The sequence below is a fragment of the Xyrauchen texanus genome, chromosome 43, assembly GCF_025860055.1.
Source record: "Xyrauchen texanus isolate HMW12.3.18 chromosome 43, RBS_HiC_50CHRs, whole genome shotgun sequence".
Taxonomy (NCBI): domain Eukaryota; kingdom Metazoa; phylum Chordata; class Actinopteri; order Cypriniformes; family Catostomidae; genus Xyrauchen; species Xyrauchen texanus.
In genome coordinates, this window is record NC_068318.1 from 16,147,479 (window position 1) to 16,166,106 (window position 18,628).

At 42.5% G+C, this 18,628-nt stretch overlaps 1 protein-coding gene across 3 annotated transcripts in view; it reads left to right on the top strand.

The window, feature by feature from the left end:
* The window catches only part of LOC127635638 (lysine-specific demethylase 6B-like), a 39,867-nt gene that overhangs the window by 12,239 nt on the left and 9,000 nt on the right, over positions 1–18,628 (top strand). For all 3 annotated transcript variants that reach the window (XM_052115802.1, XM_052115801.1, XM_052115803.1), the window contains exons 2-14: positions 1,129–1,206; positions 1,321–1,444; positions 1,553–1,633; positions 2,367–2,565; positions 2,712–2,918; positions 3,535–3,669; positions 5,902–6,252; positions 7,790–10,368; positions 10,823–10,949; positions 12,182–12,287; positions 12,537–12,742; positions 13,612–13,730; positions 13,961–14,029. In XM_052115802.1, the coding sequence (XP_051971762.1) occupies positions 1,326–1,444; positions 1,553–1,633; positions 2,367–2,565; positions 2,712–2,918; positions 3,535–3,669; positions 5,902–6,252; positions 7,790–10,368; positions 10,823–10,949; positions 12,182–12,287; positions 12,537–12,742; positions 13,612–13,730; positions 13,961–14,029 (4,298 nt within the window). In that variant the 5' untranslated portion in view covers positions 1,129–1,206; positions 1,321–1,325. The remainder of the gene's footprint in view (positions 1–1,128; positions 1,207–1,320; positions 1,445–1,552; positions 1,634–2,366; positions 2,566–2,711; positions 2,919–3,534; positions 3,670–5,901; positions 6,253–7,789; positions 10,369–10,822; positions 10,950–12,181; positions 12,288–12,536; positions 12,743–13,611; positions 13,731–13,960; positions 14,030–18,628) is intronic.

The window sequence follows — 18,628 nt, forward strand, 5'->3', positions numbered from 1 at the left end:
GTGTGTTTAGAGCACCACAGACCAGGCTGGGAGTGTTATTATGAGTTGCAGATATGTACAGACATGAAACACACTTTAGCAAACACAAAGAGCCTGCAGTAGATGTCCTGATCTGAACCAGCACACACAACTGGAGTGGGCCAAACTATTCACAGCCAAGAAACAGTACAGATGCCCTACTTTAACTTCACAGACTCTTATACATTCATGGTATGCTCCGTCCTATTATTGGTGTGGGTGGGGTGGAGCTCACTCTTTCATTGAGGAAATGAATATATAGAGGGTGTGTTTGTGGCTACCATGGAGCCATGCGGTCTTTTCTCTCAGGAAACTGATACTGGCCATCATTTACCAGAGCACATCCTAAAGATTTCCTCTCTTTTCCCCCTCCCTCTCTCACTCGTCGTCATTCTCTTTGTCTCTGGCTTCCTGTAGTGATCTACACTTCATATCTCAGACAGTGTTCAGCGAGTGTAGGAACAAACCTGTAAACCTAAGTATTAAACTTATACAGTATGTACTGCATCATTTATGCTACAGAGGTAAATGATGCCTTAAACTGTGCATCTTGTTAAAGCTAATTTTTTTCAATGTTAAAATACTTTCTCCTTTCCCAGCTTATATGCAGAGATAACTAGTAAACAATTTGTGGGGTGATTTTTCTTATAAAACCATAAAGACAAGAAGTCTTAAAAAAGAAATATAAACACGTACAAATGAATACATAGAGAAGATAAAAAGGATATACTTTTATTATTATTATTAATAACTCTCAAAACATTAATTGCCAAAACTATGAGGATGTGGAAAGGGGCCATCTGAATATGTTCACCAACAACAAACCCCCCCTAAAAAACTTTACAGATAGTGTCCTGTATTTTACAACTTCAAATAAAGTGGCAACCCTATCCAGAACACCTAAGCAACCACAGCACAATTCCCTGGCTACCACTCACAACACCCTAGAATCTTGGCAGCACATTTTGTATGGGAAAATACTAATCACATTTTCTTCTGAAAATGTAAATAGAAACTACTGTTATTATGTAAAATCAAAAAAGGATGAATTCATTTTAACTCTTCATCTTATCTTTTCATTTCTTTTTCTTGCTCTCTCTCTCTTTCCAGAAAAGCTCCAATTGAAAAGAAAGGACAGTGATCTCTGTGGAGATCTGCAGTGGAGGGTTTCACAGACTCATCAGTGTGGTGAGTATTCATGGATACTTTCTTCTTACTAGAGCAAGGTCTACCACAAGTGTTTTCAGATACAATAACTGCTTTTGTATGTGTGTGCATGTATGTGTGTTTGTCTCGCCTCAGGCTGAATGTATCACATAGCAGAGCAGTATTTTGGACGTAACTCATGGGACTCTTTCCCCTCTGCTGGGCCGAACCGAGCATCATGGGCCCCAGGCAACAACAGGTACTGGGCCCCTCCTTCCAGGTCTGTAATACACACATATTTGAAAGCCTGCTGTCTAGTTCTTAAGTTTACTTGCGTGCTAAATGAGTATTAAAGTTTTTACTAAATGATTGGTTCTTCCATTTTCAGGTGCAGTGGAGGAAACTATCAATCCTCATCCCAAAACTACACAGCAGGAAGAAGCTACCCAAACAATGCTTATAACAACAGGTCAGTCCAGGCTTATTTTCTAAGTTCTAGACTGGATCATAATTTGCATTCTTCACTGCAACAGCACCAATCACTTGTACACAACACATAGCTCTAAAATGGTTTTATATATTCAGCAATAGTACTCACATTGTAGCCTAATCTTATTTATGTTGCACACACCAATTTAGTTTTATGGTATGTATTATGCATTGTTTTATAGTTTAAAGCTTTATTTTCTTATTACAACCAATTCATCTCTACTACTTGTTATTTTATATATATATATATATACACACACACTGTATAATTGTTTGTTTTAAATGGGAGTTTGCAGAAAGATTCATTCCTTTGTTAATAAGTATGGCTGTTTTCTGTGCTGGTGCACATTTGACAAATACAACTTTGACATAGTAAAGTTAAGTAGGCTGTGTATAGTATGTAAGCCAATTGTTGGTATTGGGACATTCTACCACATCATAAAATTGCAACCCCTTTGTTGCATGCTTGAAATATCTGCATACCAAACATTGCCCAAGGGTTTGTGGGCAATAATAGCTCAAAAAGAATGCATACTTCAAAAATCCACCATAAATAGAGGCTGTCCAGGTGCCAAGTACTGTTTTCAGTACACTGTGGTTTGGTGTGAAGTTTGGTGTGAAGAACTTTTCTGGCATACTGTATGCAGTATGAAAGTTGTGATGTAGCTCTAGTCCTTAACCTACACACTGTTGTGTGTAATTTTCACAAACAGACCTCCAGATTTCAGTAGGGACAGGCCCCATATTCACCCCAGAGACAGAGACATTGGAAAGAAACAGAGGCTCCAGAGGGGCTGTGGACCACCACAGAACCAGTACCATAACCCTGAACACTCCACCATAAACAACTACAGCTCAGGTTGTGGAGGTCACCCCTCCAGCAGCAACAATGACGTCAGCCAGCCACACAGGGTGAGGGTTTTGCATTCACATTTATTCAGTTACGGTGCCTACAGAAATTAGCAAAACACAAAATATCTTAATTCTATCTTCGTCCATAGTCTCTGAATTTGAAATATATTATTTCTTGGCTGACGTAATGCCATTTCCTGTCGCAGTATGGGGGTCCACACCAGCAGCAGCGTTCCACTGGGCGCCACCCACAGTCCCAGGGAGAGAAATGGACACAGTTGACTCAGTCCAGGACTTTCCCAGGGCATTCTCTCAAACGTTCAGCACCTCCTCACAATATGTCACCCCCCCTCTGTGACCCATCCCCTTCACGAGACGACTGTTCCAGCAAAAGGAGTAGGCCCCCACACCAGGTCAGGAGACACAATTTTTAACCTTGATCTCTGACACATCTAAGGACATAGATGTCATTACAACTTGAGGGTTGTGAAATTTAAATTTTTCCTTTATGCCCACGGGCAGGTTCGGATTATGAGTAGCAATCTGTTTGCAATAACCCTACAGCTTGGCTACCGTTATTATATTTATTTATTTCTCTTACTGTAAGACCTGTAAAAATGTCTAACTTCAAGCATTTAAAACTACTTTCAGGCAAGGCTTTGTCAAACCAACATTATAGTTTGTCTCAACAAACTTTAGGTTTCTAGGTCAGTACTTCTGTTATCATCACAGGGCCCTATTGAGGGGGCCTTGTATAAGCTGACAGCTGTGGGGGCCAAATATTCAAGCGTATTTAAACATTTGTTTTCAACGTTGATGGCCTGCCAGACATTGCAGCCCAGGGTTAAAACTCTGTCGATAAGTTTAGATTATGAATCTGCGAAGGTGCCTCAGTCTTCAATCACAAGTTTAAGACCACCCATATGGCACACAACTTGACTGAAGTATTCCTAGTAGTAGCAGTTGTATACAGCACCATCTGCTGGTCAGAGTGAAAACATCCTTGTGATGTAACAATTTTTTCTGCAGAATTTCCACCCAAGGGAGAATTATTACATCAACCGTCCACCTCCCTCCCATCCACCTGGGCCCTGGAGCCCAACAAACAAAAGCTCAATGCCCTGGAGCCCGTCTGAGAAGAGGTCCTCCCCCTCTCGCTTTCAGGTACATCAGCAAATTCACTCACTTTCTCAGCTGGATTCTCAGCTTTTTGTATTTCTCTATACATGGCTGGAGGAAAAACACTTTCTTAATTTACTGAAGGGTACACCCAAATGATACAAAGAATGTTTTTTTCTTTAAAGCTGAAGTGTATTGTTTCTGCACTAAAAAAGGGAATGCAAATATAATGATTGTTTTCAAACAGGCAACTGGTCAGATGAACTGAAAGTCCCACCCCATAATCAAACAACTGGTTGAGTCAATGTTGCTGGACCAGAAGTCTGCACAGACCTTAAAATAAAACCCAAACCCAACCGCTACTCGGCCCGAAAAATACCATCAGATTATAAACCCGAACCGGACTCAAACCCGGAATAGCTCACTTTCTTTATAATATGTTCTCCTAGTAAGTATTGTTTCAATAGTCTGTATTTCATGTAAGCATATTGGCAACATTCGTAACAGTTTTGAAACTGTAAACATATACAGTTTTAACAAGGCACAGCACCCCCTCAGTACACTAGAGCAGAAGAGGGAAAATTGTCGTACCGTTTACGAGTTGAAACTTCTCTTGGTGCTGAACAATCTTGAATAAAATGAAACAATGCAACAGTCTATGTCTACAGTCTATGCAGCCTGAACTGGTTCAGAACATTGAGTCTTTGTCACACCTGCTCTAAAAACAATCTAGATTCAGCACAAAGAATGAAACAAAGCACATGTGTCTCTGAAAATGTAAAGTTCTTTTTAACTTGACAGTGTTTAAAAGGGCTAGTCCTGCGTGATACGCTGAAGAAACAGTGAGATGCGTGTGAAAGCAAGTGCCCAAAACAAGTTCGGTAGGCCTGTTTATTTTTTCATTATTTATAAACCCGAAGTCCTACTTGAAAAACTTACCAGAACTGGCCCGAAAGACATAATTTTTTTGGGGTCCTGTCGGGCTGCAAACCTCTATGTCGGACTGGTCATGATGCTCAAACAAAGCACTTTGATAGCAAAGTTTTAATAGCACTACAGTGCAGAGTTAGCACATTTCAAGGAAATAACCATATGAATAGCTTACACACAGTTGTCCCTACATATTTATTTAGGATAGGAGAAAGTATTTTAACTAGAGTTGTCAATCGATTAACATTTTTAATCAAATTAATTACAAGGTGTCCCGATTAATTAATCGTGATTAATCGCATATACAAATATTTGCTGAGAAAGCCCCTCATATAACAATAATTCAATATATAATGATGAAATAATTATACATATTTATCTTTAAATAATTAAAAATGATATAATAAAAAATATTCAGATAATTAAAATGCATTACATTCTTGTGGCAGAAGAGTTAATCATTGATAAGACGATACAAAAAGCAGCTTTAGAATACAATGTATTGTTTACTACCATATTTTTTAACATAAGCCAATCATTGGCTTACAGTTCACAGCAATCCATTTCACGAGTGAATTTGTCAATCAGTTCGAGATATATTATGAGGGCTTGTTTAAGGACCCATCAATTTCAACAAGCATCAGACAAGCTTGAGTAGTTCTCGGGTGCGTTGAGTCATAAACATAATTTTTTAGGTCATGGTGTCAAGTTAAATATAGTTTAATAATTAGAACACATCTTGAAATTCCTTACAGTTCGAATTTGCGCTCCATCAAGTTTTTTGAATGCAAGAACGTAATGCATGTTTGTGTTGTGCGTCTGCTGGATGGTGGTTTTCTTCACTGTATAAACTGTGCGTTGCCCATACAGCTGAAATTTCAATTACTGCCCTCTGGAGTAAACAGGTGGTACTACAAGCTTGCATTTCTCAGAAATCTTCCTTATTACAGTCCGGCGGCATTGCGATTAAACGTGTTATTTTTAATCAAATTAATCGCACTGAATTTATGTGTTAAATCGACAGCCCTAATTTTAACATTGAATAAATTACACTTCAGCTTTAAGACACTCCATATTTCTGTTTGCCTCTCTTATTTTTGTTTTTCATTATCTCTTTTTTTCAAATTTTTGTTGTTCCCAAACCTAAAATTATTCATGATTACCAAAGTTATGATTGCATTCACCATAAAGGGGGTTGCACAGCGGATGTGTCTTGTGTACAACATGGCGTGTTGTAAAATTCGAAACAACTGTTTTCAATGAAGACACGCACACCGTCGCCGCCACTCGGCGTCGTTTGACCGCCTTAATGGTCATAATTAGTTTTTTCTTTATCTTCTTTAAAAGGAGTCCAGTCATTCAGGCATAAGAGATCACAGACCCCATTCCTTCCCCTCACCTCCCAACTGTAGCCCCAGTCAGGGTCTCCACAACAAGAAACCCACCAATCAGGGGCAATCTCATCATTTGGTCAAAGATCATCCAGGCCCCCATCCCCATGGGACCAAAGGGGGCTGGGATTGCCCATCACTAGCAAACCTCACCAGTGTGCCTTACAGTCAGCAGCACCAGCTCCCTCCTCCACAGAGGCACACCGGCTCCTCAAGCAGCCCCGCCAACTCAGTACCTCAGCCCAGATCAAACATGGCACAGCATGGCTGGAAAACACAGAGCCGTTCTGGAAAACACTGCAATAGTGTGAGTATCCAAGAGCTATGGGTGGAAAAATCTAGGTTGGGATATTCTTGAAAATTTTGGTCAATTGCACCTGATAGGATAAGTCACAATATCCAATGTACACAATGTCCAGTTAACAAGGACAATTGCATCTATGTGAACTTCTGCAGTTAATCCAGGATGGACTTCAAAGACATTGGTCATTAAACTTACAGTTCATACAAAATCTTTGTTTAAACTCTGTCCCTTAACACTTAGTTTAATAATTTTAATCCATGACTTGCACTATACATAAGTAATAATGTCATTATATTCATGATGTTAGCCAGAGGGGAACTGGCCCCCACAGTGAGTCTGGTTTCTCCCAAGGTTATTTTATCCCATTAACCGACATCTTCTGGAGTTTTGTGTTCCTTGCCACAGTCGCCTTGGCTTGCTCACTGGGGTTATAAATACAATTATTATTTAATTACTTATTTTTAAACACGATTAACAATCGTATTTGATCTAATCACACAATGATGACTCATCAACATTATAGACATTACAGCTTTATCTTCTGTTAATGCCTGATCTTCTGTAAAGCTGCTTTGAAACGATGTGTGTTGTTAAAGGCGCTATACAAATAAAAATAAAATTGAATTGTAAATTGAATATACAATTTTTTTATGGAAAGTGATTCAAAAGTTTCATTAAAAAAAATATCTTAAGTAAATCTGTCATGTTCTTAATAAACAACTTTCTCAATAGATAACTAAATAATTAAAACTATATTTTTATTCTACTAGGTATGATTTTTCAATCCATGCAAAAAACTAGGCTTCTCTCTTTTAAGTTCAACATTTAAGTATTTGTTCTGATATTGAAGCAAACCCCTCCATCACATATTTGCTTTGGATTAAACCTTCAATTGGATGCTGGGAACCTTTTTGGCATCTAAATACTAGATATAAATGCATGGTAAACAAAGGTATTATTTAATCATTTCTGGTTAAATTTACTGAGTGTGAACTCTTCTCTCTGTGCTTTTGGCAGGACTGGTGCAGAATGAGGAGATCCAAAAATTATGGATTAGTGTACATTTAAATATTTCACCTCAAGATAGACAGTGACCATCAAACATCATTGGTTTTTAACTTTCACTTTTACTTCAAACCTGCATGCATTTTGAGATGCTTTATTTCAATATACATACCATTTTAGGAGTCCACTTACATGTTAAAGTTCATTGTATAGAATGGAAATCTAATGGTTTGAAATTTCATATGAGTGAATAAGCTATGTCAAAAATTTAACTATTCCTTAAAATAATTTGCCAAGTTTTCAAAGAACTAGTATCAGTGCTTGCCCTTGGACTGTCTTATTTTACCAATAGTTAAAAGTGTGGCTACCCTAGATTATAAAAGAACAAACTCAATATCAAGCTGAAAGTAAAAGCAGAAAAGATTGCATTTCAAGAAAGTAAAACATTAGTTTTTTGTATATTGAAATGCTATTTGCGTGCATTATTTTTTTTATTCATAATGAAAGTTGGGGTATAATTTGTGTTTCTGTACAGGAGAATGGGCTTACTGCATCCCAGGAGTCTGTGGGCGGGGGAAGAAAACGACTGAGTGCAACCAAACACAGTAGCCATCAACGGAGTCCCACTGAGCCACACAGTAGCGCAGAGGGTAGGATTAGCGTTTATAATGGGAGAGATTGTACCGAATGGAGGAGTCCAGAGATAGGGTTAAAGAAACACAATCAGAGAGACCCTTCCTCTGAACCCACCTCTCAGGCCTCAGACAGGTGTCAAAGGGCACAAAGGTCAGAGAGGTCAAAAATGAAGAAGAGCAGACATTCTAAATCCACCCACAAGAGCCCCCTCAGCAAGCTGGATACTGAACTCTTGAAACACATTCAAGCCAAGCTGAAGCACAGGGAACGTGTAAAGAGTAAGGAGAGAAAGGAGGAGGAAGAGCTGATACATGAAATGGAACAGATGGAGAAAAGACGGGAGGAAAGGAAAAATAAAAAAATGAGGGAAGGCAGGAAGGGACATGATAAGAAAAGCATGCATCAAAAGTTGGGACTGACGAAGAGAAGAGCAAAAGAGGAAAAGAAAGCAGAGAGGAAATCAGGAACGCATGAAGATAGGAAGAGTGAGATGCTAACTCAAAAACCAGCATCTCCTTATTTAGAAACGTCTGATCCTAATGATTCTGAACTTCTCCTGAATGACCCATTATCATTTAGTTTCCAACTCAGAGAAGAAGATGAAGTCTCTCAACATGCCTCAGGGTTAATCCCAACCTCTACATCTCCTATCAATAATGACCATTGTTCTCCATGCCAACCAACTCTAGCAGCCAATACTAAAGCTTTCGAGCTTGACAATAAATCAGACTCAGTCTCAGAGCCTGACCATGTAGACACTAGTGATGATGACAGTGTAGATACAAAAGAAACCCCAAATATTTGTGCATCCAAACCCACTGTTACCGATAAGAGAACAAACCATGGTGGAGAACAACCCATCAGTAGCAAGGAGGGTGTCCTGGAGAAAACAGTGGTCCATCATGCTCCAGACCTCCTCCCAGCTCACTGCAGCTATAGCGAGGAGCTCCTAAGGTTAGATCCACCAACAAGTCCACCTGTTCTGAGCTGGCAGGGCTCACCTGTGTCAGATTTGGATGATGATGAAGAAGACAGAAAAGAGGAAGATATGATTGGAGTACTTAGGAGGCCAGTGCTACAGCCCAGTCCAACACATTCATCACCGCTACAAGAAACAATGGAGATCAACACTGGGGTCGACTATTTCCACAGCGACCTAGCCAAGCTATACAGCCTCCCAAAGCCCTCAAAAACAATGGAGGCTGAGGAAGAGGACAACAAAAAGCGAGAGGGTGAGCAGAAAGATAGTAGTCCTGAAGCATCAAGCTCTCAGCTCAACAAACCACACCTGCACCAAATGGACACATTTAAATCCTCAATCTCAGCAATGGGTAGCCATAGGTACACTTACAGGGGTGGGCCATTTGGTCGGCCTCCCCCTAGTGCTTTAGTGGGTGTGAAATACTCCTCATCCCTGTCCTTGGGTCCAGAGATCTGTCCTCCAGATCAGCACAGCCCACCTGCTACATTTCCAACCCAGGATATCCCAGATCAGGTTACACCACCACTCATCCAGTCTTCAGAAAAAGGCAAAGAGAGTGAAACCAAGGCAGAAGAGGAAGAAAGAGAGGAAACCAAATCAGAAGAAGAAAGAGAGGAAACAGATGCAAAAGAGGAAGACAGAGAGGAAACTGATGTCCAGAAAATAGATCAAAAAAAGATCAAAGCAGTTGAATCATCTGAAGACCCAACCCACACATCACTAGAGGAGAAGGAGCATCTGATGTCTCCTGCCAGCCTGCAGGCTAAACTAGCACATAGCTGTGAGCTACTGTTAAATCAAATCTCCAGTTCTGTGTCAAAGGGCATAAAAGTAAGCATGCCCAAGTCTGCTGAGAAAGAATTGGAACTAGTCAGACAGAAAGACCAAGTGAGGAATCAAAAGAGGAAAAGTGGCATGACTGTGAAAGGAGAAGATCAGGAAAAGAGCAACAGAGGAAAGAATAAAAAGCGAAAGTTGAAGAATGAGGCTGAGATAAAGAGTGAACCTTCTTCTCTGAACTCGCCCCTATCATCATCACCTTCTGATTGTTCAGATGAGCAGCCAAAGGAGATCAGAAACAAACAGATCATTCCAGACCATCAAAACTACAAGAAAGATGTAAAAGCAGAACCTAAAGAATTAGAGAGAGATAAAGGGATAGCTGTTAAAAACGAGAGCATCAAAGAAGACACAATAAAGGTGGAAACAACAAGTACAATGGCAACCTCCACACCATCAACTACATCTAATGCAACCGAAAGTCAAACCTCCTGTACTGTGAGTGCCTCTGGCAGACTTTCGCTACTGGACCGGGTGAATCTCCTAAAGTTCCAGGCATTGTCTAATATTCCGCTAAAAGAGCTGAAGATTCATTTGATCAAGGTGGAGAGCAGAGGTCGGCAGACCTTCATTGCCTCAGAGATAGAGCAGATGAGTATCCCTCTCAAAGCCATCAACATCAGAAACACCGCCACTGAGGTCATACGAGCCTGCAAGTGAGTTCACATCTGACCTTTTGGTTTTAAAATGTTGTAATGAATCCAAATGATTGGATTTATTATAAGTGTGACTTTCTTGAAGAATATGAACTATAACTTCTTTTCCACCATCAGGCTGACTGGTTCTGAACATAGTGAGTAATAGTTCCAGTTTGCAATTGAGCACAGACTAGTATGGTTAAATTACAAACTGTTCTCAACTGTGCCACCTGAACACCAAACATATTATATGGCAAATCACGATTGGTCACTTGCCCCGTTAGCCCATTGTTATTCTCATTTGGCAGCACCACAGTGGAAAAATAAAACCATGACCAAATCAGCGAGCCCGGATCGGTATGAAACGATGCACAAACCGTTAGGCCCAATGGTGGAAAAGGATCACATTTCTCTTTTACTTTTTTTTTCAATGCCACTGCATTAAAACGGACACTCTCCATTTCTGTGACAGAGGGGAGGACATCAAAAGTAAGTTTCGGGAGTCTTACCTGTTGCCTGCGTTCTCAGTGAAGCCTATTCTGTCCAGCGAGACCCCCATTCCCAGAGAGAAGCTCAACCCTCCAACGCCAAGCATATATGTGAGTGCAAGCAAATCAATTAATAAAAACCATAAGATATTAAAAGAAATTTGTCTGCATGGACATTAAACTGAAGCCCAAACCTGCCCCATAAACAAGATCCTATGGCCTGACCTGACTTGACTGGTACTGTCAAATTTTAAAACCGAACCTGAAATCACTCACACTTTCTTTGGGAGTAAGCCCATATACACGGATTCACATATACTCAAAAGTAAATGTGCAAAATTTTATTTTCCTCTGCCTTCTTTAAATATTCGCTTTGCACCGCATCCTGCGCATTATGTAAACAATGTCATCATTGCATGTACGCCAGTTTTAAATAAGTGAAAAGGTGAATTAACAGTTACATTTTGGTCTGTTCCTCACATAACACTATCATTTGGCTTCAGAAGAATTGAAATCTAAGGCACAAGTTTTATGGCCGACTTTTATGACGCTTTTATGTGTACTTTCGGAGCTTGGACAGCAACAATAACGATCCTCTCATCCCTCAATCTTGTGTTTTACATATGAAAAAGTCATACTGGTTTTGAACGATGAGGGAGAGTAAATGATGGCAGAAAGGTCAGTTTTTATTAAAGTTTGTAAGTATCATTAATCAGGTGTAAATTATTGTGCAGTGGTCCGGATTGCTACCAAAACAGCATGTAAAAGGCAGTGTCACGTGATTTTTTTGAGTTTTTCAGCACTGATCAGGATGCACCAATCACAGTTGTTTAATATTTTCTGGATGAGGATTTTGAAAATACTTTTATAGAGACTGTTGAAGCTTATTTCCATTCATAGGTATGTTTTTATTAAAATATCTAGTGTAATATGTCTCCAATGAGATATGAAACCTTCTGATAGTTAAATGTGGGTGAATGGAGGATTTGGTTTTCTGAGCGGCCAAGCGCCCGCTGTCTCATGTAATACAGCCATTGGCTGACAACATTTGCAATTTGTATGTGTTCATGCCCATGGGTTGCTGAGAAAATGTAGTAAAACAAAAAAAATTAAGCTTTTTATTTTAAGTAACCATGAATAATTAACCATTTGCAAAGGGGGGCGTGACCCAAGAACATTTTGAACCACTGAGCTAACCCAAGTCGATACATTGTTGTGTCATTTCAAGCTTGGGTTGGGTAGTAGACATCTAGTCCATCAGTGTATTTAGGCTAATTAAACAATAACAATTTAAGATGTGCCACTTTGTTGGGTTCTGACTGTGTGTGTGCTTGTATTCCTAGCTGGAGAGTAAGAGAGATGCATTCTCTCCTGTACTACTGCAGTTCTGTACAGACCCAAAAAATGCTGTCACTGTCATCAGAGGATTGGCAGGATCCCTACGTCTCAGTGAGTTAACACATATACACCAGCACTCACAGTCCAAAGACAATTAGAAAAACAAAACAGGAAGTTGTAAATTTAAGAGTCTGACAACACTTTATCAGTAAAGACTCTGTCACAAGAATTTAACAGCTTTCCTAGAGTATCAAACAACAATGTGAGCTCTGTTTAATTTGTACCAAATATTCAATTTCTAAACAGCTGTAAAATGCACTAACAAAAGAAAAACTAATTTCCTTATAATTTTCTCTTTAGATCTGGGTCTGTTCTCCACTAAGTCGCTGGTGGAGGCTAATGCAGAGCATGCAGTGGAAGTGAGGACTCAGGTTCAGCAGCCAGCGGATGAGAACTGGAACCACTCGGGATCCGCCCAGACCTGGCCCTGCGACAGCAGCAGATCTCACACCACCATTGCTAAATATGCACAGTACCAAGCATCCAGTTTCCAGGAGAGCTTACAGGTAAACGCTGCAACCAAGAGTGTTTGAATGGTGTAAAAAAAACAACACCCACCCTTAATTGGAGTCAAATCTGATTATTGTGGAGAATTCTCGATGGAAAAAAATTAGGGTGACATCATAACGTTCCGCTGCCAGCAAGATTCAGCCATTCCCCCAAAGCAATTCAACTGGCAAAAAAAAAAACACTTGTTATAGGTACTCTATTCGGTGCCTGATTAGAAATTATAGAAAATCACTTTGATGTGAGTAGTCTAAATAATGAAAATAAATAATAATACTTAAATAATATCTTTTGTGTTTTCAGTTAGTCTTCTGTTAGCTAGATAACCGATTTGCCTTCTTAGCTTAGCATAACGCTAACCATTAGGTCTGCTAGCTTAGCGCCAACTGATTATCCTGCTCTCCAAGCTGAATAACCTACTTAGCACTAAGGGTAAGTACTTAACCTGCTAGCATAGCACTAACTGGATAGTGTGCTACCTTAGTGCTGCTTACTGATTAACCTGCTCTCCAAGCATTCCCTACAAAATGTATTAGCATAATCATAGTAATATTTGGTGTTGGCTATCCCTTGGGGTCTGAGTGGGCTGGATTCTACAGGTAGACTAAATCTTGCATGTCACCACCTCACCCAGTGAAGTCATATTCACAACTGAAGTGACAAATGATTATTTGAAATGTCCCTGTCCCTTCTCCTCCCCTCAGGGGAAGGGCATAGCAGTTTCATGGTGCTGAGTGTCCAGGCAATCGCCTGGAAATGGAGGCTAGGTACAAACTAAAGCACTCGTCGTCATAAATGCACCCACTCACTCAAAATAAACAAACCAAGTTTCTTTAATCGAAGGGTTTGTTCTCTGTCTATATTTTAGGAAGAGAAAGACAGTGAAGACGAAGATGAGGAAGACAAATCAGAGAACAAAAATGTGACAAATTCCATCCTACAAGTCAACACTGGGTCTTCCACAACAACCACCACCACCACATCCAGGTAAGTCAAAAGTACCATGGTTCAACAATCACATAACAATAAACAATAGTAGCACAACTGGTGCTAGCAACACCAAGGTCCTGTGTTGCTTTGGATACAAGTGTCTGATAAATGTAAACAGATTGATATTACTTATGTTTGAGTATGATCGTTCTGTAATTTGGAAGATGTTGTAGAATTGTTGTCTTTGAAATGTTTTTTATTTTATTTTTATTTTATTTTTTATACAGCTTGGAACAGAAAGCTGTTGGGAAAATCATCAAATTTGGAACCAACATTGACTTGTCTGACCCAAAGAGGTGAGATATTCACTATTATATGACTGTTACATTAGTTAAAGTAAGTTGTGAAGGATTTTTATGTCAAATCATTCATAAAATATGTTTTGCTTAGTATTGCAGTGACAGTGCTCTGTAGGTCTCTCTTTTTTCATGGGTGTAATTTTAAAACTGCACTATGGAGCATTGCTCTCTAGTAACATCTGTGGTTGAAACTTAAAATTGCAAACAATTTGCAAAAGAACACATTATGTGAGCTGTGTTTTTGCGCAACAAAATCTCATGATTTAACCTTGCCTGGACATCCCCTGTGTGTGGTCATGACTGGGAGATATTCAGAGCTGGAGTCATAATGTGCTATATTCATTTTGATATTATGTTTCCCTATTAAACATTTAAAACCGAACATACTTGCAGCAACACTCGTATTTACATGTTTTGAATGAATTTTACACTTACAGTGCTTTTCTGACACTACACTCAAAGTGCTTTTACATTGATAACAAACCACCAGTTACCAGCATATTTTAATATGGTCATCCAAGTGTTTTGTTTGTATTGTACTACACTTATCAATTTAAGAGGTGAAGCAGGTGATATGGTTGATATGAGTTCAATGGAAGACTTTATTATTAATATATGATAATATGTTGTAAAGCCATGGTACTCGCCAGTCGGCCCGCAAACCTTCTTTTTGTGGCCTGCATAATGTTGTCATCTCTTTATTAATGTCACGAACCCCGCTCCCTCGCTCCGCCCCCTCGAGCTTCCACGCTCGTTCCACCCCCTCGAGCTCGCACGCTCGTTTTGCTCCCTCGAGCTCGCACGCTCGTTTTCCTCCCTCCTCGGGCTCGCATGCCAGCTCTCCTATCACCAGTATTAGTTTCACCCGCACTCGTCCCAATCACTAGATCATTAGTTTCACCTGTACTCGTCTTATCACCCCTTTATTCGTTACACCTGCACCGCTCGTTAGTTCCCCTATTTATATCACAGCACATTCGTTTCACACCCGTTGGTTATTGTATTTAGTTTCCCGTGTCTTTGCCCCCCGCTAGTCTCGTCTAGTTTTGAACTCCTCTTGTCCTCCTCTTAGCTTGCCAGCTCCCTTGTTCCCCTGTCTTTTGCTCCCCACTAGTCCCGTCTTGTTATTCTTATTCTGATTACCCGGCTTTGACCCCCTACGCTCTCGTTGACCACTCTCTCCCGGATTTGCCCCTTTACCCTATCTTGATTCCCCAGCTTCGACTTAACGCTCACCCTGACCATTCTTCACTGGATTTGCCCTGTTTTTGTACTGTTGCCTGCTTTGTTGGAATAAAGCAGTTTTCTCCGACATTGTGACTGTCTCGTCTTGTGTTTGTGTGTGCGGGTTACAAAATAACCAACTTCACCGTAAACAGTCACAATGCCCCGCGCTGAGGATTCGCGCAGCTCACTAGAGCGGAGGTACACGTCACATTCAGCGCGAGGAGCTACTGTTTGGAGAGATGACCACGCGCTCATGGCCCAGGGGCAGCAGGTATGCACTATTTCTGATTTATTTCACCCTGTTTCACCTGTGTCTGCCCCTGAGCCCGTTTATGCATTTCGGAGCACCGTGAGCCTTCAACCCCCTGAGAGGTTTGACGGCTCTTCGGGCGCTTACCAAGAGTTTTTCGTGCAAGGCAGCGGTTGTGTAACTCATAACCCCGTCCTTGACATTATGGAGCCAGCGGCCCGACTCTTGGTTTTGCGCCAGGGGAGCCAACCCTTAGAGGCTTATGTTGTGGATTTTTGTGCCCTGGCTAACCAGGTGAATTTTGATGAGGTGGCTCTGAAAGACATTTTTCAATATGGACTGAATGAGCCAGCCTCATCATTCATGCCTGGTGGTCACTGCTCTCTCAACCTGGCTCAGTTTATTGACCTCGCCCTACTGTACGCTGGTTCCTCGTTTACTGTGGGGGAGGCAGAAACTGAACCAGCATTCCATACCACGGCCCCAGTCCCGAGGCCCGTCACGGCACCAGTCCCGAGGCCCGTCACGGCCCCAGTCCCGAAGCCCGACACGGCCCCAGTCCCGAAGCCCGACACGGCCCCAGTCTGAAGTTTGTTTTGCAAAATTGTCATGGATTTGACAGGACTTTAGCATGAGCCAAACATTTGTCTCCAGCCTGCGGAATGCCTATTGAGGAACCCTGCTATATATATTTCAGTGCTTTTTCAGATGTGCTGTTTCAGATCTTGGGTCATGGGTTTCAGTAGGTGGTTTCAGTAGCTCTATTTTGTTTACTATTTTGAGATTTCAAGCCAGACATACTGTATGCATAATTAACTTGCACAAATGATTCTTAAAATAAGGATCCATCTCATGAATTTCACATGAATCCCTGCAATCCTCATGATCTCGTAGTTCCTCCTACGTCTATTTGTTCTGTTTCAGATGATTAGTGCACGTGCTTGACTGAAAACTTACATGCAGATGTAATGACTTGCCAAATCTTTTCAACCTCCTGCCGAATAGACACATTTATCATCGCTTTGAATGGCTCTTTGGTTTTGTCATGTAGATGATAGTTTTATTTTCTTGTTTTTGTGTCTTTGATTTAATTTTTATTTGAGGTTGCAGGAAGGGTGTTTGTTGAACCGTATGGAATGTAAGCTGACAGAACTGGTCCATATATGCAAAATCCTCATGAAGAGATTTTTATACATGTTTGAGATTTGTCATGCAATTTCTAGCTTTTCTGTATGTGTGTGTGTTTATGTGAATGTGTGTTTGTCTCCAGTTGTCTTACAGTTTCAATCATGGCTGATCTGATTCAATCACTAAAAATGAAACCTCCCAGATTTCAGATATCTGTTTCTACTGAAAAGTCAGTTAAATTCTACTGACTGTAGAACTGGCCTATACAGTAAATACATTTCTATCAGAAAGGCTTGGTAAAGTTGACATTAAATTTATTTGATGAAATGATACTGAACCACAGAATATATTTTCTCTTTTGGCTTAAGCCCTGTCTGGCGGAGGCAGGGGGTGAAAGCCTACCCCAATGTGGGACAGGACCTGACCCAGAGCCAGCGCCTGTAGCCTCGACCGTCCCCATGGCCACATCCCCTGTTGGCCGAAGACGCCAGAGAAGCAAGAGGGCCCCTTCTCCCCAGTCTCGACTTGTGCTCAAGACCGCAGAGGTTCCCTCAGAGTCTTCCACGACTCTGCCGGGCTCTGCTCGCCCCTCAGAGCCCTCGCGGCCTCCGCCTCACGAGCCTTCCAGGGCTCCTCCTCTCGAGCCTCCTAGGGCTCCGTTTCTCGAGCCTCCCAGAGCTCTACCTCCCAAGCCCCCCAGGGTTTTGCCTTTCAAGTCTCTCGAGCCTCCCAGAGCTCTGCCTCTCAAGCCTCCCAGGGCTTCTCCTCTCGAGTCTTTCAGGGCTCCCCCTCCTTCCAAGCCTCTCAGGGCTTCTCCTCCCAAGTCTTTCAAGGCTCCTCCTCCCAAGCCTCCCAGAGCTCTACCTCCCAAGCCCCCCAGGGTTCTGCCTTTCAAGTCTCTCGAGCCTCCCAGAGCTCTACCCCTCGAGCCTCCCAGAACTCCGCCTCTCAAGCCTCCCAGGGCTTCTCCTCTCGAGTCTTTCAGGGCTCCTCCTCCTCTCAAGCCTCTCAGGGCTCCCCCTCTCGAGTCTTTCAGGGCTCCTCCTCCCCTCGAGCCTCTCAGGGCTCCGCCCCTCGATTCTTTCATGGCTCCACCCCTCAAGCCTCTCACGGCTTCGTCTCTCGAGTCTCTCAGGGCTCCTCCTCCTCTCGAGCCTCTCAGGGCTCCGCCCCCCAAGCCTCTCGAGCCTTCCAGGACTCTGCCACTAGAGCCTCCTACGGCTCTGCCTCTTGGGCCTCCTACGGCTCCCCCTCCAGAGCCTCCCACGGCTCCACCTCCCGAGCCTCTCACGGCTCTGCTCCCAAAGACTCCAGAGCTTTCTATGGCTCCGCCTCTCGAGCCTCCTACGGCTCCGCCTCTCGGGCCTCCTACGGCTCTACCCCCCGAGACTACAGAGCCTACCAGGTCGTCGCCTCGGGGACCTCCCACGGCGCCACCTCCCTTGGCTCCACCTCCAGAGCCTTCCAGGCCTACTTCGCTAGAGCCTCCCACGGCGCCACCGTCATTGGCTCCACCTCCTGAGCCTTCCAGGCCTTTGCCCCTAAAGCCTCCTTCGGCTGCACCTACAGAGCCTTCCAGGCCTCCACCTCCAGAGCCTTCCAGGCCTTCGCTCCTAAAGCCTCCTTCGGCTCCACCTCCAGAGCCTTCCAGGCCTTCGCCCCTAAAGCCTCCTTCGGCTCCACCTCCAGAGCCTTCCAGAACCCCACCTCCAGAGCCGCCTACAGTGCCGCCTCTGACGGCACCACCTTTCACGGCTCAGCCCAGACTTCCTGACCCCCTTCCTGTCCTGTGGCCTCTTTCCTGGCCTCCGGACCCTACTCCTGTCCGGTGGTCACCTTCCAGACCCCCGGACCCAGTCCCTGTCCTCCAGTCGCCTTCCAGACCCCCTGACCCAGTCTCTGCCCTTTGGATGCCCCCTAGATCTCCCGACCACCCGCCTGTCCGCTATGTTCCCCCTGACCTTGCCTTGAAACTGCCCATTGACCCCATG